General features: G+C 33.4%; 3 protein-coding genes across 3 annotated transcripts; 2 read left to right on the top strand and 1 right to left on the bottom strand.

Moving 5' to 3' along the window:
• Positions 1-9,251: 9,251 nt before the first annotated feature.
• Positions 9,252-14,943, bottom strand: LOC133689586 (probable polygalacturonase). Its single transcript, XM_062109495.1, has 5 exons — positions 14,271-14,943; positions 13,044-13,164; positions 11,806-12,054; positions 10,881-11,034; positions 9,252-10,100 (listed from the first exon to the last, which is right to left on the bottom strand). Exons 1-5 carry the CDS (start codon positions 14,709-14,711, stop codon positions 9,575-9,577), a joined length of 1,491 nt encoding a protein of 496 aa, XP_061965479.1. The 5' UTR covers positions 14,712-14,943; the 3' UTR covers positions 9,252-9,574.
• A 2,415-nt stretch (positions 14,944-17,358) lies between these two features.
• On the top strand, positions 17,359-19,007 carry LOC133688253 (photosystem I chlorophyll a/b-binding protein 6, chloroplastic). The gene is made up of 5 exons (XM_062107679.1): positions 17,359-17,516; positions 17,659-17,820; positions 18,004-18,041; positions 18,206-18,720; positions 18,805-19,007. Exons 1-5 carry the CDS (start codon positions 17,464-17,466, stop codon positions 18,820-18,822), a joined length of 786 nt encoding a protein of 261 aa, XP_061963663.1. The 5' UTR covers positions 17,359-17,463; the 3' UTR covers positions 18,823-19,007.
• Positions 19,008-19,146: 139 nt separating this feature from the next.
• LOC133688252 (pollen receptor-like kinase 3) lies at positions 19,147-22,413 on the top strand. Its single transcript, XM_062107678.1, has 2 exons — positions 19,147-20,823; positions 21,353-22,413. The coding sequence occupies exons 1-2, from the start codon at positions 19,500-19,502 to the stop codon at positions 21,919-21,921; spliced, it is 1,893 nt and encodes a 630-aa protein (XP_061963662.1). The 5' UTR covers positions 19,147-19,499; the 3' UTR covers positions 21,922-22,413.
• The last annotated feature ends 954 nt before the right edge of the window (positions 22,414-23,367 follow it).

The following is a 23,367-nucleotide window of genomic DNA, read 5'->3' as shown; positions in this document are numbered from 1 at the left end:
TGTTGACCGGAATTAAGTTTCCGTTGACTAGTTTTCCATGTTGTTGCCAACACATGGGAAAACAAGGAAAGTGAATTCCAGGAATTCACTTTCCTGCAATCAAACATGGCCTTAAAAGTTTTATTTTTTCACTTTAAATTAATTTTTTTTATTTCTAGATTGTTTTAATATTTTAATATAAAAAATAAGTTTTTTAAAATAAAAAACATATTATTTTAATATTTTTTTTATAAAAAACACTCCAAAAAAATAATTATTACTATGATCTCAAACTCCTTGACATAATCTCTTCATACCAGTAATCATGCCTTCTCTTTAAGTGACAGGACTAACAGAGTAAGTTTATTTAAGAATTAAATAAATAAACTCTATAGCTCAAGTAGTTAAACTCTAAATTTATTCATTAAAAATCACTAGTTTGAGATCTCACAAACCTCAGGGCCACTAGAGGTTTCTATGATCGTTAATTTCAGGGCCCGTGACATTAGTCAAAGTACACGCAAGCCAGCTCGGACACCCACGTTAATAAAAAAAATAACAATAAATAAACTCTAAACTTATACTAAACTTATATGTAAGATTATTTATTTAAATTAAATTCATTATATATAAAATGAATAAATCTTAAAAGAGTTTACCGATTGAAATAAATCTTGAAAATCAATCATCAGCACCAACTTGGTTTATTTCCAAAACCCTCTCTTAAATTAAGCCTTAAAAAGAGTCACGAACAATAGCCCGAATCAATCGCGAGTGTCTTCGACGCATTGGTCGTCGTAGGAGCAAGTGACTAGAATATGAATTCAAAAGGCATTATCTTTATCTTCGCGTGCCTTGGTGTTGGACCGCTGCGTTTGAAATAAACCGCACTCTCTTGTTCTTGTTGGGCAAAAAATAAGTGATTTTCTTGCACTTATTACTTGACCAACTATCACCTATGCCACTAACATCTTTTAAGAATTCATCGACACCCAAAACAATCAATATTCTCTTCCCCTTCTTTTTAACCTTATGATCAATTGGGAATTGAAACAGTAATTTTTAAAAAATTTAATTTTTTTATTTAAAATTAATTTTTTATGTTTTTCCATCGTTTTGAAACTTCTGGTATTGAAAATAATTTTTTTAAAAAAATATTATTTTGATATATTTTCAAACAAAATAATATTTTAAAAAACAATTATTATCACACTCTCAAACACCCCGTTATTTTCTAATTGAAATTCACCAAATCAATTTCTATCTTCTTTTTTTTTCCTTCTCTTCGGAGAGAAATATAAATGCATTTTAATCTTTCAAGATTCCTCTTCCTCCAGTAATTAATTTATCATTATTTATTTCTTTTGTTTTAACAAATATTCATGCACTTTATTATCTCAGTGACAGTACAATTTACCCGAGTCAGTTTCTGACAATCTTAAGAATTCACCATTAAATTTAGAATCCAAGTTATAAATTGGCAATAATAGATTCTCCACATCAATTTTTATTATCCTTTTGACTTCATCCATGAATTTATAATCCACAGTGACAGTACAATTTAACAAGCATAATTCTTTAACTTCATTTCTTCATAGACGATTGAATACATCAAAAAAATCTTGAATTTAGACTACTATTCCACTAACCAAGTTCTTCAAACTCAATTTATACCAATCTTGATTTTTTAAAAAAAAAAGAAAAAGAAAAACGAAGAACTCCTTCATCATACTTATAAAGATTCAAATTATATTTCCAATATTTTATTGAAGAATTTCATGGTAATTCAGTTTCTTTTAAAACTTTTCCTTCCTAATAAACATACTTAAGTTTCAACCAACAAACAAATGGAGTTAAATTTATATACATGCAAAATAAATCTCAAATATTTAAATAATACAACATTTTAGTAATTAAAATTTCAAATTATATCAAGATAACCTATCTATTTATCTATTTATACCCACATCATCTACTGGATGGTTCATGCCCATCAATAGCATGATTGAATCCTGCTTCTACTCGAGTGGCTCCATTCCCTGTCATGGTATCATCAATAGTTAATATTTCTTCAAAAGTATCAAGTCCATTGTGGTAAATATTGAACCACCAAGACACAAAGGTGTATCCTTTGTTTTCTTCATCAATATTACAAAGTACAGATGCAACTTCTTAAGCCTCCCATAATAACAAGTCAACCTAATATTAATAAATTATTAATGTTAAATTAAAAGATCAATAAATAAAAGTCAACATTTAACATATATTAATTCTAAAAAGATTTGATTACTTATAATATTTTGAATATGCTAGGCATGTTACTTGCATTGTGTGTGTATAGGTAAAGAATCATGCTCGGGATCTAGTGTAATGACCTAACATGTGATACTCATGTACCAAATCATACACTTTTTCTCTATACTCACACAATGCATATTTGTAAGTATCTCATTCCTATGTGCATCCCACCATGACACATAAGCTCCATGATGTCCATTGCAACGCATCACCTGTATCGATATCGACCATAATGTGTTGTCCATAGATCAATTGTTGCGTTACCTGATCTGGACAATGTAGCTTAACCATCTAAAAATATCAACGAGAGCACTAATGTCCATATGTTCATCCCGTTATTGCAAATAGTTAGAACAACTAATCTTTCATCCAAATAAGGCATTCAGATGACTTGTAAAAGATAAGTTTCTTAAATATTAAACAATAATAATTCGATGAAATTAAGATTTTTCTTTAAGAAATGGTTCAAGAAATACATGGATACCATGTTACTTATCTAGCTTATTCTGATAAAATAACAACACATGTTGAATTATTATCAATTACTCTACTAGCACACTATCTGACATTACAAATATGTTAGTTTAATTGTATTTTTAAAGTTACAATTAGACAATATAAAATGCATATAATTACAAAATAACATTGCAATACCTACATCCTAGTGAGAGTTAAAGTGTAACTCTCATAATCTGGACAGTCATAAGTGGCAATTTGGGCATTTAAGGTCGACCTATATGAAGATACTCTTAAAATCATAATTGTTATGAAATAAAAAAAATGAGTTGTTTATTTCATGTTAATATTAAACATTTAAAATGTAAATAGTTATCTTAAATTTTTTGATTCATACTTGTAGAAGTAGCAAACATCTATCAATCTATTTGACCATCTTCTTGCATGTAAGACATATATGCATGCACATGCATGCCAATACAGCAGATCCCCAACTATATATGAGAATAACATCAAAATCATCTAGAAGCATTAGATAAATTAAAGGCACATGTCTCCCTGTGAAGTTTATGAATAATATATGCCAAATAGATACGATATATATGTTTTGGCATACCTACATAACACATTAAAATTATCATATTAATTCATATATACTTAACAAATAATCATAACATTCAAATCATAATTTAATGGATACCTCCATAAGACCTCGTTGTTAGCATCATATGGTGGTATGGTCAATGTCTCTTTAATACATTTAAAACGTATGGTACCCCCCTTCAATTAAGAAGGAGGTGGTGCCAATCCAGATGCATACTCGCATAACACAATCTCATTATGAATGCTAGTAGATGTGTCTTCTTATCCATCAATAAGAAGTCTAAGCAAAATTGTCACATCATGTAGGGTCGGTGTCATCTTCTCATGTCTAAGATGGAATGTGTGTGTCTCACATCTGCATCACTCAATTAGTGCATGGATCAAGTCATAGTCAAAGTTGATGTATTATAAACAACTGATGTATAAAAAAATAGCTTGGAAAACATATGGATGAACTTGCTCATGTTATCTCATTCGCTTATGAGTTTGACAATAAATCATGGTCTTATCCTGCATAACAATTTAAAATGTAATTAAATAAATATATAATACCTTTAATGTTAAGTAATAAAAATATTTATTAAAATAAAATATTCTTACAATCTAGGTGAAAATATTCGTAGGACAGAAATGTCAATGGGTCTAGTAGGCATGTATTGTGACTCAAACTCTCCATGAAAATAGTCATTCTCTCTGGGAATGTCATCATCATAATATGGCCACTCAACATGAGAACAAGATCTACCACTTTGAGTGCATGGCATCCTATGTAAGAGTACCTGTGTTTTATGTAAAATTAGATAAGCTTAATATGCTTTTAAAAAATATCATAATATATTTTAACAAATGTATGTTTTGTTATATAATTGTATTGCCATACATACTTGTCAATTAGGACATGTTTTCCTATTATGACCTATTTCGTTACATATGTCATGTTTATAATGTGTATGACTCTCTCTTGCATCCATCTCGTTGTGCAAACAAGTAGACATTTGTTGAATACGCCCAAATTTCCATCTAGATAAGTCTACTTCAACTAGAGGTCCAGTGTAATTGCTCTATTCTAACTCATTTGGTAATGGACAAAATGACATGCCATATGCTAATTTGTAACTTTAAACCATGTAATGATCATCAATAAACTATGTAAAGTTTATGTGATTCTTAGCACAACATGCAAAAACATATGAACATAGATGTTGGGATGTCTGCCATTTATAATAAGTGTATGTTCTATGTTGCGATTAAAATAAACAATCATAGAAAAAATAAGGGGTCGATTCCACGAGGAACGTTCAAGTTCGATTTTTATGTTAGATGATATGCAATTTGGAGGGGGTTTGGAGGTTATCTAAGCTAAAGCAAAAGTAAAAAGAAGAAAGCAATCAATGTTAAATCAAAGAAAACCAAAATTTATTAAGAAAAACAAACATTGGTCGCAAGTAAACGTCCACCTACAAAAATCAGAACTAGTCATGAAAACGAAACGTCAAATTATACTCTGAATATTTATCTTTTCTTATATTGATTAGTTAACAGATCCGTTGTACAACTAATCATAAGTATTAAACAACCACAATGTCTGCACTAGTAATTTAATTCAATGGCAGCCTTAAGAACTAGATGAGTTGATTAATCTAAACAATATAGTTCGCGGTCCATGTTTGATTTGATCAATTAAATATTCTCTCTAAGGTTAATAATGTAAATTCGCCACAATTATTAAACTCAGTTGTTTCACAAGTTCATATACCACAACTCCAGTTTTGATATCGAACTTAGCAATAGATTGTCTACAATAATAACTTAGAGTCAGTTCTAACAATTAAAATAAACAATCATAGAAAAAATAAGCTTAGGAGAACAAACATATTCATCATATAAATTGAAAGGAAAAGGTAAAATAAATCTCACAATTCTTGAAATCCGAAGGTTTTCGTGTCCTTGCAACCAAGAAAAAAAGTTTAGCCTTGCATGTCTACTGAACAATTAATCAAAAAGAAGGAAGAAAACATGATTTTGGGTTCTGTTGGAGGAATGTGTATTTTTTCTCTCTTAGTTAGCCATCGTCCCTTTTCCATTCTCTCTTTCTTTTTATATCCTAGGAAACCCTAATCCCTTCTCTACAAAATAGTCATTTCCTAAATAGATAATTTACATTTAAATAACTATTTAATTTCTTAAAAAAGGAGAAATAGCTTGACATAAAATCTTCAAGCTTTGACTTTTGACTTAGAGGAGCTAAATTGCTGAAATAAAGACTTAGATATCAGTTTGGATGCTTTGGGACGTAATTTGAACTTGTTTCTTCACAAAACTTGTTTGCTGGCAGAATTCACGTGTCATCTTAGAAAAATCATATATATCTCTTATGAGCTCCTTTTCTGCTGAAATTTGGCAGCTGATAGGTCTTCGAGTCAGGAATTCATAAAAATTTAGTTTGCATCAAATGGACTTCTGTAGCTCAAGATATTCAAGTCGGAATGGTCGAAAGTCAACACTAGCATAATGCAAGATTTGACTTTGAAGGCTGTGATTTCCATGCTCTTCATTTTTTTTTCTTTCCTTATATGTATAGAAATATATGGATATTAGCTTTATAATTCCACTGAAATCACTTCGTTTCGACCTCTAGAGTTCAAGCTCTGCACAAAACATCGAATGGAGGTCAAATCTGTAAGTTATTTCAACATCAATGTCATTATAATTTTACCCAAGTCCATGACAAATAGTTTCTTTCATTTTCATATATGACATGCCTAAATTATTATTTAACAATAACCTATTTGCACCATTATATGTTATATTATTGTTCAAATTAGGAACAATAATGTCATCGTAATGACAAAACATAAATATGTTATAAGACATTATGTAAAAATAAAATAAAAAAATCAAATTCTAATTAACTAGATGTAATTTTAACTAAATTGCATTACAACAAAAATTCTAATTGGCAAAATTCACAGTAAATTCAATCAAATTTTCAAAATTTAATGCAAAAGCATACGTGACCAAAATATATTTGATATTTAATGCTCAGTTGCATTAAATCAAACCTATGGTCATAGCAAATTAAAATAATTCAAAGAAAATACCAAATTCGATAACTTATTCACAATTCAATGCAACGAGGTTTCAAGATACAATTTTTTTCATCTTTTGGATTTTACAAATTATTCTTATTTTTTAGGTTTTTAAAATAAAATTTCCATTTTCACAAGTTTTTTAATTTTTTTTATAGGATTGTTCATATTTTTAAATTTTATTTTTTAAGGATTTTCAAAATTAATTTTACTTTTAGGGTTGTAGGATATTTTTGTTTAGAAATGACAAAAGAGACATATGAGATAGGATATAAAAAACATATGAAAATGAGAATTTCTTAAAAGAACTCATGGAAGAAAACGCAAAATATATAATAACTAGTTATATGGCTCGTGTTATGGCACGAATCAAATAAAACAATTGAGAAAAAAATGATGTTCAATCATCGCAAGCATGTTTTTAAAAAGAAAATGATAAAAACAAAAAATAAAATAAGAATAAAAAATGATGTCAAGCCGTGTTAATCTATTAAGCCCGTAACCTAACTTATTTTACCAGAAACAAAAAATTTAGAAAAACCTTGAAACCTAGTTCTCAACTAATCAAAAGTTGAAGAATGAAATTGAAAAAAAAATACAAAAGGATAAAAAGAAAACAGAAATTGTAAGTCAAAAAAGGGTTTGAGCCTACCCGAGTTAACACGCCAAACTCATGGGTCAAGTTATGAGATAGAGATAACCCGACATAAAAAAAATAAAAAAAATCATGAAACTTAATTTTTAAAAAGACCAATATCAAATTATGCAATGGAAAAAACAAGAAAAAAAAAACTGATGTCAACCCTTATTGGCCTATAAAACCCATGTGTTAAGCCATTTGATCGAAAAAACCAAATAAGAAAAAACCACGAAGGCCAATTCTTAACAAATGAAATATTGAAGGAAGAAATAAAAAAAAATCAATCAAACAAAAACATCAAAAAGAAAGAACAATAATTAAAAGGCAAAAACATAATGTGTGAACTCACCCGAGCTAACTTGCCAAACCCATAACTTAGGTTATGAGATCGGGATAACTTTATAAAAATAAAAATAAAGAAAACACTGATGCCTATTTAAAAAAAAATAATACAAACCCGTGACACGGTCCATTTGATTGGAAACACAAAACCTGGAAAAAACCATGAAGCCCAAATTTCAATAAATCAAATATCAAATGATGAAATTGAAAAAAAAAATTAATCACAAAAAAAGGATTCAAAAGAAAAAAAAATAGCAATTAAAAGAATAAAGACCAAATTTGAAAAAAAAAATATAAGATGAATAATTTTTTACTGAAAGGCTAAATTTAAAAATAAAAATCAATTTCACAAAAGAATTAAAGAATAAACTATCAAGAGAATAAGAACCAAATTTTATATAATCAACAAATTAAATATTGTGATTAAAGAATGAAATTGAAAACAATTGAAAGTTTACAAAAGTGACAAGAAAAAAATAAAAAAAAAAGAATTATGATCAAATTTGAAAAATAAAAAAATAAAAAAATTAGATTAAAGGATGCTATTGGCAAAAAAAGACAAAGGAATAAAGACTCATACTCAAATATATCCAACCAAGGAACTGCCCTGAACTCTTTTTTTTTTTAGAAAAGAGAGAAAAAAAGATTATGATGACAATTCATCCAGTAAAACCTAACATGCGTCATCTGTAGAGGAAGAGGATGCTGTGAGGAATTCAATGACATGATAGAAGCAAATTTTTAATTGCAGATGATGGTGTACACGCTGCCGAAGCATTGCAATGTCCTCCTACATGCCTGACAATGTTTTTTTAATATTTTTTAATTAATATGAAAGATTAATTTACCCCTTTATCAACCTTGTTATAATAATAAAAAAAACCCACTTGAAAATACAAAAATACTCCCAAAGAAAGCTTAAATTAATTTTGAAACAAATGTTTTTTTAGTAAATTTAACATGTGATAAAAAGTAAAATCTCAAAAAAAATCCCTAGAAACCAAATATCTTATTTTTCTTTTTTAAGATAGTGAATGTATTTCATTGTTTTAAAAAGAGAGAAAAGACCTCTGTAGCCCAAGAAAACAAAAATAACATATTTATTGTATGAAAAAATCAATTTTACCCATTAACTTAGTTTTTTTAAACTAATTTGATAAAGGATAAAAACATCAATCCATTATTACAATCCATTTTAAACTCTTTCTAGTACCACAGTAAATTTCTCATGCTCTATATACGGTAAATAATAATAAATGAAACAATTAACTCAATGATACATATTAATTTGCAAGTTATGAGGAGCCAAATATACATGGTGAAACTTTCATTTCATAGGTCTTTATTTTTGGATAAAAAATTGAGAACAACATTGCTACCCTATGGATTGTTGGGAGGCAAAGTGATTCAAAATGGAAATAATTCTTGAAAAGAAAACGTGCCCCTACCATACGGTGTCCTGCATTATTTCTGTTACCAAATGCTATATCATAACAACACAGTTCCTAATATATATTTTTTAAGAGAAATAGCATAGTTAAGAACTTATTTAAAAAAAAAAAAACAATTCATTAAATTACTGCAACTTCATAAGCGTAACTAGCAAAAATCTTTGAGGTTGCGGGCCACAGCCTTTAAAATTTAATTTTTTTTTAATTATGTTTTGTTCACTTAGGACTTAGGAGTTCCCTGATCACCAAGGCAGAAATCAGACAACAGAAGCCATTCATCTGATTGGTGTAGCTTTACCAGATCTGGTGAAAAGCTGCGAATCTTGTCAAATTAACAAGTAGCAAATGTTACTACAAAAGATGGCCGCCTGTACTGCCCAACTCAATGCACCGTTATAAAGGGAATGCCGATAGAACTATGATGTTATTATTTCACAGTAATTACAAGAGTAATTTGACTGCTTGCTAGCTCTTGGCACAATCATACAAGAGGAGGATTTGCAGTGTGTAAAAGAAAAGGAATGCTATGCAATCCGAGAAGCTCACAAAAGTATAAACCGCTGAAAATTTCTGGTATATACAAGTGGAGAGAGATATAAAAATGGTGGCGTTTGAAGACCATGAGAACAAGTTGAACTGCTCCAACGTGATCTGTCTGGCTTGTCTGATGCAGTCATACATTGTGTCATTGACCTTCAGAAAGATGAGTTGACCCATCAAAAATCATAATCTATATCTGTTAAGTTTTGGGAGACAGATCGCTTAACTAGCTTTCCTTGTTCGTCATACCGATCAAGGTTTTCACATGGGGCAGGGAAGACAGTCCCTATTACACGACCATGAACATAGGCACACTGGAATATGTGCTTCTTCTTGTAAGTTAAACCCACTGACATATCCCAAAAAGTCACATTCCTAACTGGAATTTCTTGGCTCCCATGTATGCGAACAGGCACCCGAACTCCTTGACCATGGATTCCAGTGAAGCTTATGTCCCCGAGTATTGGAACAGCTTTTGGATCATAACCTTCATCAGGGTGTTCATTGTAATCCGTCTTGATAACAATTCCAACTCTTACATTGTCAAATGTCAGGTTCCTGTAAGTTATATGTCGAACATACCCCCCTCTTCCAGGAGCAGTCTTGATCCGCACTACACGCCTTGAGCTCCACACAAGGATGTTCTCCACGGTGACATTTGATACCCCACCTGACATCTCACTGCCAATTGATATACCGGCACTGTTACAAAATCCAGTCAGGGAATTTCAGTCAGGGTGGATCCTAGTTGCCATCTAAAAAAATAAATGCATATATGACAAGGCAAGACAGCTAAGATGTGAATCTAATAGAAGTAATTGTTTGATAAAGCCTAAATGCACAAATCAGTTGAGAGTCCAAAACCGATCACACTGCACATTGCCAAGCAACAGCAATTGAGATTTGCTACCCTGCTTCAGCTAAAACAATCTCTCAAGTGAAAGCCACACAACAGTTCATCAAGATTACCAGGCAGGCAATTTGGTTTGAGGAATAACCATTGTTGCCATCTTTACTTGGAAACAAAAAAATTTCTTGGTTCCCTTCCAACAGACTTTGCAGGAAAAAAAAAAAGTGATAGAACCTGAAGTACCTATGTGGTAAAGTTCTGAAGAAAAGCAGATTTTCTGATATACATATAGTACATGTAAATAAATTAAGTGCAGTTTAGCATAAATCATGAGCCTCCACTTGAGCACATTTCCTCTAAAAACTTCTAATCTAATGGTTGAAATTATCAAAAATAAATAAATATCATCTATAAACTTGGCCCTGTGCATCCATGCACACATTCAAAGGTTTTGATCATGCAAGGGGAGATGCCTATAGAAAAGACAAGAAATATTCAATAATGCTTGGGTATGAAGATTTGTAGAAGGCACAAAAGGATGCAATAAAAAAAACTAGCTCCAGCAAAATTACCAGAACAATAATGCAAAAAATATACACCAAATTGGAAGCAAATGACATCAGATATTTTACCTGACCATAGAGCGAACTACAAGATTACGGATGAGAATATTCGTTGAAGGTCGTCCATATGCAATTCCATACTGATCCCAGCCACTCTTTATTGCAATCGCATCATCACCCACACTTATGTAACAGTCTTCGATTACCATATCCTCACACGAATCTATTTATGCCAAAAATTAAAGTTCACTTTATTCAGTATGGCAAGAACAAATTGCTTACAAACTTCAAAAAAAGCATTTCAGAGTAACAAAATAAATAAATTGCTGAAAATGCTATGATGGTACATCCTATGTGATGCCAAGGGCTTTGGAGTTTAACCAGCCAATATATGATAAAGTATTACTAGTTACTAACTTGCAGGATTATATCATGGTCCTACATTAAAATAGAAGGATAGTGAAAAAACAAAATTAACTAGTACAATGGTAAATAGGGTATTACACAAGAATGAAGTCAGTTTGAGAGAATTCAAAGGAAAATGTAGAATGACACAAGATCCAAAGTTCAGTGTCAAAGTTGAATAAATTTTGCTCCTCATAATCAATCTCACCATTACTTTGACATCTGGAATGCATTATTGATTATCATCCCAGACCACCTCGTCAGTGAGCTGAAAAACACTCGAACACACAAAAGAGAAAAAGCCCTCTTCAATGAACCATTTTCCCAACATTGACCTTTAGCCCTAAAATTGTTTGCTAACCCTTTTTTCAAATTAAGTTTAGCCCTTTTCATCCTTTTCTTTTCATTGACATAGAGTCGTAGACCAATTAAAACTCAGCAGTGCATCTCATCCAAGGTGCAAAATTAGAGGCTCAGATCAATATGTAGGCTGATCAACTCTATAGGTTAAGTTAACATCAAAGTTAGAGAGTCAGTTTCTGCAAAATAAATTTCATCGGCAGAAAACTCAATTGTCAGAAATATTTACCAGGATCAATTCCATCAGTATTTGGGGCTTCAAATATGGGTGCCAGAATCGTAACATTCCTGATTGTTACATTCTTGCAGTCATATGGATGAAGTGTCCAAAATGGGGAATCTCGCAGAGTTATGTTCGTAAACACAATGTCACGTGACCACATTATCTGCACAAGGGGGCCCCTAGTGTGGTTGAGTAGCTTTTGGCGATACTTCTTCCACCATGTTTGACCCTGTCCATCTATGGTACCATTGTGTCCTGTTGATCAACAGAAATGTTAAATGAGGATCATTCCCAGTCAAGGAATAAACATTTGCAAACACAGAATGTTGATGAACTCAATGTTCAACATAAAAACAACCAAAGCTAGATTCCACTAACTTCTGGATCAACTTATACAGAGTTCAAACTAGAAATAATGATATGCATATATAGCTGGTGGCTACCAAACAACCATATCAACTGTTTGTACAGTGGTGCCATCAGTTTGATTTGGGGCTTTGTATATACATCTCATTAAAATATATGATGAAAATGCTTGAATTGTAAGAATTAATTAATTTCATTGATTGCCCATTGTGATTAAGCAGAGTTACAAAGGAAGCAAGTTAAGGTCAATATTTGCTACACTTTATTTTGCGGTGGGATTGTTAAGGCACCACGCATAGGCATTGAATAAATGGAAACAAACATATCTAACATTCAAGGAATTGTCCTTTCCAAGTAATCTTGTAGCTTACAGTGCCAGAATTCTAAATAGAAAATGCTTCAGTAAGGAAATGAAGAGCTCACTATTATTTTGTACAATACACTTCTGGGTGGAAGACCTCTGCAAATTTAGCATAATCAATGATGATGATGCCAGAAGTTGCAGAAAATGGCCATACCACACATCTTCTTCTCTTAAATATATGACCTAAAATGGCCAAGAAAATTTCACTTTGATTCCATATGTGCAGTCTTCATGATTAATAATACAATACCATTGGTCAATAGTCGGCTCCACAACAGTTAATGATTTACCCTGCAGGTTGATCATACATTTTTGTACTCTCCATTTTTTATTCAAACTGCTTCCTTGTGTTTTTTTCTATAACCCATCTTGAGGATCACTCTTTCTATTTGCATATAGATCTTCATTGCACGAGTGATCTTCAAGATGGGGCTACAACTTGTTAACCCCTTACAAAGTTAAAAGCTAGGATTGAGGTTTCAGCATACTTTTGATGGAAGTTAAATAGACTAACCAGTTATAACAACATCTCTGAGGTTTTGACCATGGATTAAACTTCCATATCGAGGTCCAGGATGCTCTCTCCCATACCCATATGAAGGCAATGCAGGCATTAAAGGCCAATACTTCTCATCCTGCGAATATCAGACAAGGGGACATGTCTTAAATGAGCAATATTCAAATAAAAAAAAATAAAAAAAATGATTGAAAGTTTAAAAATTGAATCATTGAAACTTAGTTAAATAAGCAACTTCTGTTAAAAACTATGAAGAGTTGCCAAAGTTTCCAACTATTTGGGAGACCAACAATTGGTAAGCTGTCATATTAATAGTGCAGACCATATAGTAGAAGCTTATATGGTCGATAACTCATAGTACTTGTTCACAGTAGAAATTGAATTTTGAAAAAATAAACTTGATATCCATACTTGCAACATATCATGTTCCCAAGGACAATAAGCTTCAATAATTAACTTAGGGACATGTCTTTGCATTGTCATGATAATAATTATAAAACTTGTTAAATCTACTCTCACTCTCTCTCCCTGTCCCTAGCTAAACAGTTGTTTTAGACAACAAGGCATAACAGCCCCTCCCTCAAACACATTTAGTAGGTAACTTAGTAATTGTTTGTTTGACCCTATTACAAGTTCAAGTGCATCATAAATCTTTCCACTTATGCATATTCCATAAGCAAGTAGATTCTACATGTAACCATTATTTCTTTGCACACACGACCATAAATATTTTTTTTTTTAAAAAAAAAAACTCCCTCCAAGTATTCAACTCAAGCATGTCAAACTAATCCACAGTCCTCCATAAGATTCCAATTAAACTAGATATTGAAACACTCCCTCCAAAGGCCGATAATCACAGATTATATATTAAATCACACGGAACCCACATTCTACTGGAAAATCTATTCATTAAATAAACTCGGCCACCCCAGCCACCTAACACTCCCTTATATTTTTTTCTTGAATCTAAATCATTAGATAATTATTGAAATTAAAAAAATAAAAATTCATCCCTTATTTACAGGCCTAATTAGCTAGCTAGAATCCCAAAGCTTTTTTTATTAACAACAACAAGAAGAAGCCCCCCGACGGCCCAACCACCACCACCAACAACAACAACACCATAACTTTCCACATTTGAAAAAATAAAAAAACAAATTACGACTAATGTAAGATAAAAATTAAGGCTGTGATTTATACCAATTAAAGAGTTAGTGATTAAACCTGGATTCCAAGTATAACAGCACCCTCAGCAAGAAAGAGAGTCATATGACTAGTCAAATTAAACGGTGCCGTTAACCATCTCCCTGGAGGCACATTAAGTTGGCCACCACCTCTCTTCCTCAATTTCGAGATTGCCGAAACTGCCCTCTCAAAAGCCTCGGTATTTACAGTAACACCATCACCGACGGCACCAAAATCCGTCAAATTGAAAGCCACGGGACGCAGTTGAGGCATGGGGCGGAGGGGTCCTCTCCAGAAAACGGCGAGCCCAGCACCAACGGGATTGCGTTTCCATAGAAAGACGGAGGCGAAGGCGGCGATCCAGAGGAGAGAAAAGAGAGTTTTGTGAGAAGATAAAAAAGCAGGAAGGCAGCGTTTTAGTTCAAGCCTTTTGTAATTGAAACGACTGCTCGGTGGCGGTGCTGCAGTCTCTACCATCATCAATGAGAAATTATCGATTTGGAATTGGAAATCTGAGATTTTTGTAGCACATGGACGGATCTAAATTCTTTTGAGGTTTTGGTGAGAGTTCTTTGGGAGCGGGAGGGAAAGAGCTGTAGAGTGGAGAGATTGGATTGGGTGAGATGTTAATATCAGAAACAGGTGTGGATTTGTTGAGTGATATATTACGGAGTGTGTTTGTTACAAGTTCGATTTTTCTACTTTTCTATTTTTGAACACCCAAACTACTCTTTTGTTGTTATGGTCCATAGATATTATTGCTTGAACCAGAAACAATATTTATAGGAATTTTTAAAAAGATTTTGGAGATTTTTTATTGGTAATTCCGTGGATTATTATTGGTGGGTAGATATATAGGATGTTTTATGATTTTTGATAATTAATTTTTAAATAATTATTTAAGTAGTAAAGAATATCTGACTTTCAATAATATTTATAAAAATTCTAAATAATTTTAAAATAATTAAGATTTCTACTGAATATTGAGTTTATTATTTCCGCTTCAATATATATATATATACTGTTATTCCATTTTCTTTTCTTGGTTTTTTTTCCCCAGAAAAAACACGTCACCATCAAGGGGACATGGACATTGCCAAGGAAGACATAGAGCGTGTTTGGCAGTGTGGTTGCGGGTGCTTTTCAAATAACTTTTCGTGCCAAAATACATGCCAATGATATTTTTTTTATTTTTTAAAAATCATTTTTGACATCAGCACATCAAAACGATCCAAAACGTACAAACCATATTAAATTTTAGCAAAAAAAAAAAAAAATTTCAAATTTTTTAGGAACGCAGCCGCAGCTGCGTTCCCAAACGGTGCCATAGAAGATGCAACGAGGTAGGTGTTATTGGTGGAGAGTTGCAATCAGATGAAGTAGGTATTATTGATGATATTTTGTGGTTTGTGATAATTTAAAATGGTAAAGAATATTTGATTTTTAGGTAATTTTTATATAAATACTATATAAATCTAGATTTATTTAACGACATAATTGAAAATTGAATTGTTTTTATTTTTTTACAATGAATTTTTTATTTATTATTTTTGTAGATTTCAATGAATACTAAACGAATTAATACTGAACTATCAATAGAGAGTGAGATAACTGCAACTACTTGAAAAAACAAATTAAAGAAGGAAATAATTGTATCTTTAATGGACAAGCGAACTGCTGGTATACACTTAATAATTTGTTTAAAATAGCTTTGTAAATAAGTAAGGTTGTCATTAACTAGGATAATTTGTCAAGGATTAAATAATGTAATTCTAAATTATCAAGGATTAAATAATTTATAGATTGGAACTTCAAGATCTCACCTTTTAAGTTTTTCATGCCTTTAGAACATTGGGCTCAACTTTTATTGTTTGCCTTTAATTTGACATTGGGAATTCCTCCACATTTTGCTTGTGAGAGAGGTGAAAATAATCTCAACATGTAAAACCATCTAATATGACTTCGGAGGATGAGATTGCACAAAAATAAAGTTCAATGACTGAAAAAAAAAATGTATTGTAGAAATGAAAAGTGGAATTCATAGTGCTTTGAGTAAAGGGAACAATGAGTGGAATTGTTCAAAATGTAAATGTTATAAATGTGTGTTTTGGTATGATGAAGTTTTTTAATCGAGAAATGGAAAGACAATGTCTACTCTTAATAAAACCATTTGAAAATGCTAATTTAAGACTAAAACGGGAAGTTTATCTTCCTTCTTATTGATGCTTTTTTTTTTTACCAAAAACATGTTTCTTTTTTCATTATAAGTATTGTTTTTAAATAAAAAAAATAATCTAAAAAAAGCAAGTTCTAATTAATGAAAAAAAATATATTAATGAAACTTCTCATGTGCAGAGAAACTCAATGACATTAAGTTCAATTTTTTTTATTTGATTATGACCAACACATCACTTTCTTTTTCATCTCTTAATATTTAGAGATTAATATGAAAAAAATAAAGATGGGGATCTAAACACGCTAAACTAAGAACAATAACTAATTATGAAAAAACTTAAATTTTTAGGGATGAAATATAATTTTAGCCCCGCCAAGCCAAAGAGCTCTGTATGTTGGTTCTTGTCCTCCATCTTTCTATTTTTTTAAATAATGTCAAATTTAAATTTATAGAATTGGTATCTAATCTAATAGCGTAATATTTTAAGATATATAAGGTAAACGGGATAAAAAAATTTGAAAAGGATCTAAGTGCATAAAAATATATAAAATTAAACTGAAAAGGACATAATTAAAAGGATAAAAGTTTCAGTGACCGAAGTGGACAACTATAAAAATTTTAGGGACTTATAATAGAAAAAATCCTAAATAGTAGAGTGAACAAGAAATGTGTGTGGGTGAACTGTGAATGCATAGTGAAAAGCCTATATTTTTATTTAGTATATAGTTAATAATAATAATAATAGTAATAGTAATAGTAATAGTAATAGTAATTTACGTTCAGTCTCATACGGGCCCAAGCCCAAACAAACGGGGTCAGGCGTCAGTGCACAAAAGTCTTGGACTGTAGGACAGGGTAAAGGGCCTAGAAAGCGCAGAGTTTGAGTCATTTATCCTGAACACGTGTCAAGTTACAGTTGGTTCTTTACTTGCATGCAAAGGAGTGCACTCATCCATGTATCTTTACAGGATGGATAAGCTGAGGTAGCCTGCTTAAATCAAGAGACAGTCAGCTCCCAGCTGCACTACAGCTCTGGATTGGTCTGGTCGGTCATCCATGGCTCTGAACTTTGCCTCTTCTTCATTGTCAAGCCTTCCAACCAGGACAAGGTGATCACCGATCATTTCTTCTCCATTTTCTTTCATGCTGTTTAATATTGGATGCTTAATTATATCTGACATTAATCAATTCATATCTAAACTTGATTCAAATTGCTCACTGATTTACAGCGCTTTCTGTTTGAGTAAACAGGGATAAACCTCAAAAATCCTTGCTGGGGAAAATTGAAAAATGCCAGGCAGTGAAAGTCAGAGTAAATGCAACAAAAGGGGTTTCAAGTGTATGTGAACCGCTCCCTCCGGATAGGCCATTGTGGTTCCCTGGTAGCTCACCACCTGAATGGCTTGACGGAAGGTAACGTTACTTTATTTTATGCTATCTTGTACAGGCACATTTCTCGCTACACTGCTCTGTCTTTGCTAAATACCGGTTCGGTTGATGATTTTTCCCTTTCTTTTCCTTTGTGTTGGATAACTGTATTCATAATTAGTGAAATATGATTTTGAAACTTTAATTCTTTCTTTGTGTTAAATGAAGCCTTCCTGGAGATTTCGGCTTCGACCCGCTTGGATTAGGTAAGCGGAACCGAACATCTCACTGAAGCATCTTCCAGAACTGTTGACTGAACGTTCAAGTTGTTTTTTTCCAAAGTTTTATAAGGCTTTTTGATCTTGTTCCACACTCCATAAAGTAATTATATTAGCTGTTGATATCCATCATCATGCATCATGTATTTCAGGGTCTGATCCAGAGTTGCTTAAATGGTTCGCACAAGCTGAGCTAATACATGGCAGGTGGGCAATGCTAGCCGCAGCAGGAATTCTCATCCCAGAATGGCTAGAAAGACTAGGCTTTATTGATAATTTCAATTGGTTTGATGCTGGCACTCGAGAATACTTTGCAGATCCTACAACCTTGTTTGTAGTGCAGTTAATCCTGATGGGCTGGGTTGAGGGAAGAAGATGGGCTGATATGATTAAGCCAGGGTGTGTTGACATAGATCCTAAATTACCACACAAAACGAAACCGAAGCCAGATATTGGCTACCCCGGTGGCTTATGGTTTGATCCCTGGAATTGGGGTAGAGGGTCACCGGAACCTGTAATGGCAATAAGGACTAAAGAGATAAAGAACGGGCGTCTTGCTATGCTAGCATTTGTTGGTTTTTGGTTCCAGGCCATTTACACTGGAGAAGGCCCTATTGATAATTTGATGGCTCACATTGCAGATCCTGGTCACTGCAACATATTTTCTGTAATACTCTATACCTGATCATATTCATTAACCATTGGTTATCATCATTGAAGAAGAAGATTTAATTATTATTCATGGCTGCAGGCTTTCACATCTCACTAAATGCAAGGGCAAGCTAGTTGAGCAAAGAAACTTTCCGATGCAGTTGAACAGAAAGCCAGGATTGGTAATGAGAGTTGTGTATGCAAAGAGTTTAGTTATTTCTTGAGCTTGTATCGTGTTTCGATCTTTCATTTTGCAAGTATTCAAGCTGATTTAATGACATGACAAGTAATGTGCTTGGGCAATCCCTGCACTCGTACGATTGCATTGATGGAAAGCAGATAGTTCCACTAAGAAAAGGATCTAAACAGAAAACTTTTAGCACGATTACTGGTTCGACAAACTGCTCTTGACAACCATCAAATGAGCGCAGATACAAAACCAGTGATGCTAAATCAATGGTACAAGGTCTTGATAAATTTGGCAGCTCATCAAGTAATTGACAGGGTCAACGATTGTTGCAGATCTCTCTCGATACCATGAATCATTTCTCCTCTATAAGACGGCTGTACCTCTTTAATTTGGAATTCTATTCTTAGAATCTAAATAACAATACTTGCTAGCCTAATCAACAATTCCCTCAAAGCCACACAGAAAAGTCAACATGACACACCCTCTCAAACCCAAGCTAAACAAAAGGAAAACAATAAGCGACCAAAGAGATCTAGAGACCCACGAAATCCTTCCGCACAGTGGCAGGTTTCTATCCGGGATTTTCTGACATTTCCGGCTTGGCAATGGCTGCTGTTCGTATTCGTACCGTCTTCGTGCTTTCCCTTCTCACCTTCTCCTTCTCCCTCTCCAAACTTGCATTTTCCTTGACAGAAAACGAGGCTCTCCTCAAGGTCAAGAGCTCTTTCACCAACGCTGAGGCATTGGATGATTGGGATTCACGCTCCTCTCCTTGTGTTAAGAGGTGGGCTGGTATCATTTGTTTTGGTGGTCTCATCACAGGTCTCCATCTCTCAGACTTTGGTCTGTCAGGAACAATTGATATTGAGGCATTGCAACAACTCCGTGCTCTTCGAACCCTCAGTTTAAAGAACAACTCTTTCTCCGGTCAAATCCCAGCGTTCAATAAATTGGGTGCACTGAAATTACTCTTGTTGTCTCACAACAAGTTTTCAGGCCAAATACCAAATGATTTCTTTTCCTCCATGGCATCTTTAAAGAAAGTTTGGCTGTCTAATAATGATTTCACAGGGAATATACCTGTTTCATTAATGAGTTTACCGCATCTATTGGAACTGCATCTCGAAGGCAACCAATTCTCTGGACATATCCCACCGTTGAAAAAACCCACGACGGTAACTTCCCTGGACCTTTCACACAACAAACTTGAAGGAGAGATCCCCGACAGCTTTTCCAAATTCAGTAACGAATCATTTCTAGGAAATGACAGACTCTGTGGGAAACAACTTGACAGGGATTGCTCCTTAATGGTTGCAGAATCTTTGCCTCAACCTGCTGTTGAAGAAAAAAAAGAAAGCGCAAATTCAGACGGTCATACCAAATTGGCAATTGGAATCGGAGTTCTAGTAGTGATGGGTATTTTAATTATCGCTGCCTTTACTGGGAGGAAGAAGGATAAAGACGATGATTTCAGTATTTTGGAGAAAGAAACACCCGCTGAGATGATTCCTGTGCGCGTACGCTCAATTAAGAAGCCAGCTGAAGGGAGTACTCGGAGAGGCTTTGACTCTTCCCGGAAGGGTTCCTCTCACGGAAGCAAGAATGGTATGGGTGATCTGATCATGATTAACGATGAAAAGGGTGCATTTGGATTGCCTGATTTGATGAAGGCAGCAGCAGAAGTGTTGGGAAATGGTGGGTTGGGGTCTGCATACAAGGCTGTCATGACAAATGGATTGTCAGTGGTGGTGAAGAGGATGAGGGAGATGAATAAGTTAGGGAGAGATGGGTTTGATGTTGAGATGAGACGGTTTGGAAGGATAAAGCACAAAAATATTTTGGCACCATTGGCATACCATTACAGGAAGGAGGAGAAGCTGTTGGTATCAGAGTATGTGCCCAAGGGCAGCTTGTTGTATGTCTTGCATGGTATGAGATCCTCAGGAAGTTTTTTCCATTATATTTTTTCCTATTTTTTTATCTGTCTATGTGATTGTCACTCTTGCCATGCTAAACATTGTGTAATTGAAAACCTGTGATAATCATTAACTCGACTGATTATGATCACATGCTAATCAACAAAAGCAAGAATACAGATGGTTTTAGAGGGAATTGGAAGATATGAGGAGGCAGTGCTTGAACCGCCCTCCCTAACAATCTCATGCCTTCATCAAAATCTTGCTGAATAAAGCATGCCATCCAATAGGCTGACAGTGATTTGTGTGTGATCATGGAAAATATGTTCTAGCTTCAATCCCAAATTACTAGGATTGTGTTTCTGATAGTTTTGAAGGCTTTCAAATTTATTCCTTTCATCTTGTCAAGTGGCCTCTGTTCTAAATTTTGTGGAGTAGAACCAACACTTTGTTTTTATTGGATTAGCAAAACCAGCATTCTTAATATTTTCCCTGCATTTTCCTCCACATCGATGTCTGATCTGAAGTTCATTGTTCTTCAGGTGACCGTGGAACATGTCATGCCGACCTCAATTGGCCCACACGTCTGAAGATAATCAAGGGAATCTCAAGTGCATTAGGTTTTCTCCATTCAGAGTATGCAACCTATGACCTTCCACATGGAAATCTCAAGTCCAGCAATGTTCTTTTAAGTGAAAACTACGAGCCGCTAATCATTGACTATGCCCTGGACCCGCTAACCAATCCCAACCATGCTGCACAAGCGATGTTTGCTTACAAGTCCCCGGAATATATCCAACACCAGCAAATTTCTCCGAAGTCTGATGTCTATTGTCTAGGTATCATAATTCTTGAAATCATTACAGGGAAGTTCCCTTCTCAGTATCTTACCAATGGCAAGGGAGGGACTGATGTGGTCCAATGGGTCGTACAAGCAAGTTCTGAACAGAGAGAGCAGGACTTGATCGATCCTGAGATTGCGAACAACACTAGTTCAATTGACCAAATGGTGCAGTTACTCCGAATTGGGGCAACTTGCATCGAAAGTAGTCCAGTGCAGCGGTTAGACACGAGGGAAGCAATTAGGAGAATAGAACAAATACTAGTCTGAGACATTGCTTTAGGCCAAAGAAGAAGTCCTAGGAGAGGTTGCCGGCGTCCGAGTCGATGCTTCGTTTTATGCTCGAACACAGCAACCATGCACGCTTTAAAAGTCATGATGGTAATGAAAATGGTAATAGCCTTTGCTCTTATCACTCGTGCTGGGATTCTCTTAAAAGGGGATACGATATACCTTTGCTAGCCATTCCACCAAATGAAAGCTCTTGCGGAGAACACCTCATATTTGGGCAAAGCCTTGTGGCATGGCAGCCACCATCTCAGAAAGGTATACTGAGTTCCTTCTTCACAAGGACGGGTGACAGACTTTCTAGGAGGTCGAAATTTGTAGTAAAAATTGTGTTCTCTATCATGTACATTTCTGTTGGTTTTTTAGGCAGTTTTCCTGCGATGTTAATATCATGTTTTTTCTTCTTAATCTCATGTCTCGTGTAGGATTGACAATGCACGGCAATATCTGCAAGAATTTCTTTCTGTTCACCAACATGGTTCAATTTTGTAATTTCTTTTCCTCGAGTTTGGTTTTATAACATACTAGGCATCACCCCGAACATGCATTACCCACGATTTAAAAAATTTCACTATAGTTTTAGAAATTAATTCTATCCTACAATCTTTTTTGGGTACAGTCTAAACTCATGTAGTTTTTTTTTAATTAAAAAAAAGCAATTCTTGATACCCTTTCAATGAAAGAAATTCAATGTCAATTACTTACAAGCTCAGACCTCTTCTTCATAATAAAAAAAATTATAGAAATATTTATATAAATTTTTATTTATTAAAAACAACTAATTTGCTTTTGAAAAACAATGCAACTGTAGACTTATTTATACTGTTTACTGAATAATGCAATAATAATTTTACCTCTTCACCTTAAAAACTTAACAATTGTAATTAAATGTATTAAAATCTTTTCAAGAGACTCATTACTTATTATCAAATTAATCGAAACCAATAAGTCTTTTCTAATTTTAATTACACAATGAAACAAATAAAATACCATTAAAAACAAAAAACTTAAAACTAGCATCAAGGGATATTTTTACAATGGTTTTTCATTATTATAATGTCAGCTGAGTAACAATTTGTTATTTTACTAAATATAAAAAAATAATAAATAATTAAAAAGCACAATAAAATGATCAAAATGCTTTTAAAAGCAAAAAAATCAAAATTGGAGTTAAGGGACTTTTTTTTCACAATGTTTTTTCTTTGTTATTACCATGTGAGATCATGGGCAATTTGGTATTTGGCTAAATAAAAAAAAAATAAAAACAAAAAAGGGCAGACATGTGGGAGGTGCTCATGCACTTCGGGCAGCGCATGTTACGACTCCTAGCATCCAAAAATATATTTTTTCCATGTTGTTAAAAGCATTGCCATGTCCTATTCCATTTGGAGTGATGCATGTTAGTTTTGAAGGTCTAGTTTCTCATTG

This window comes from Populus nigra, chromosome 3, assembly GCF_951802175.1.
Source record: "Populus nigra chromosome 3, ddPopNigr1.1, whole genome shotgun sequence".
Taxonomy (NCBI): domain Eukaryota; kingdom Viridiplantae; phylum Streptophyta; class Magnoliopsida; order Malpighiales; family Salicaceae; genus Populus; species Populus nigra.
The sequence above is the reverse complement of the archived record's forward strand: the minus strand, read 5'-3'. Positions and strand labels throughout refer to the sequence as shown.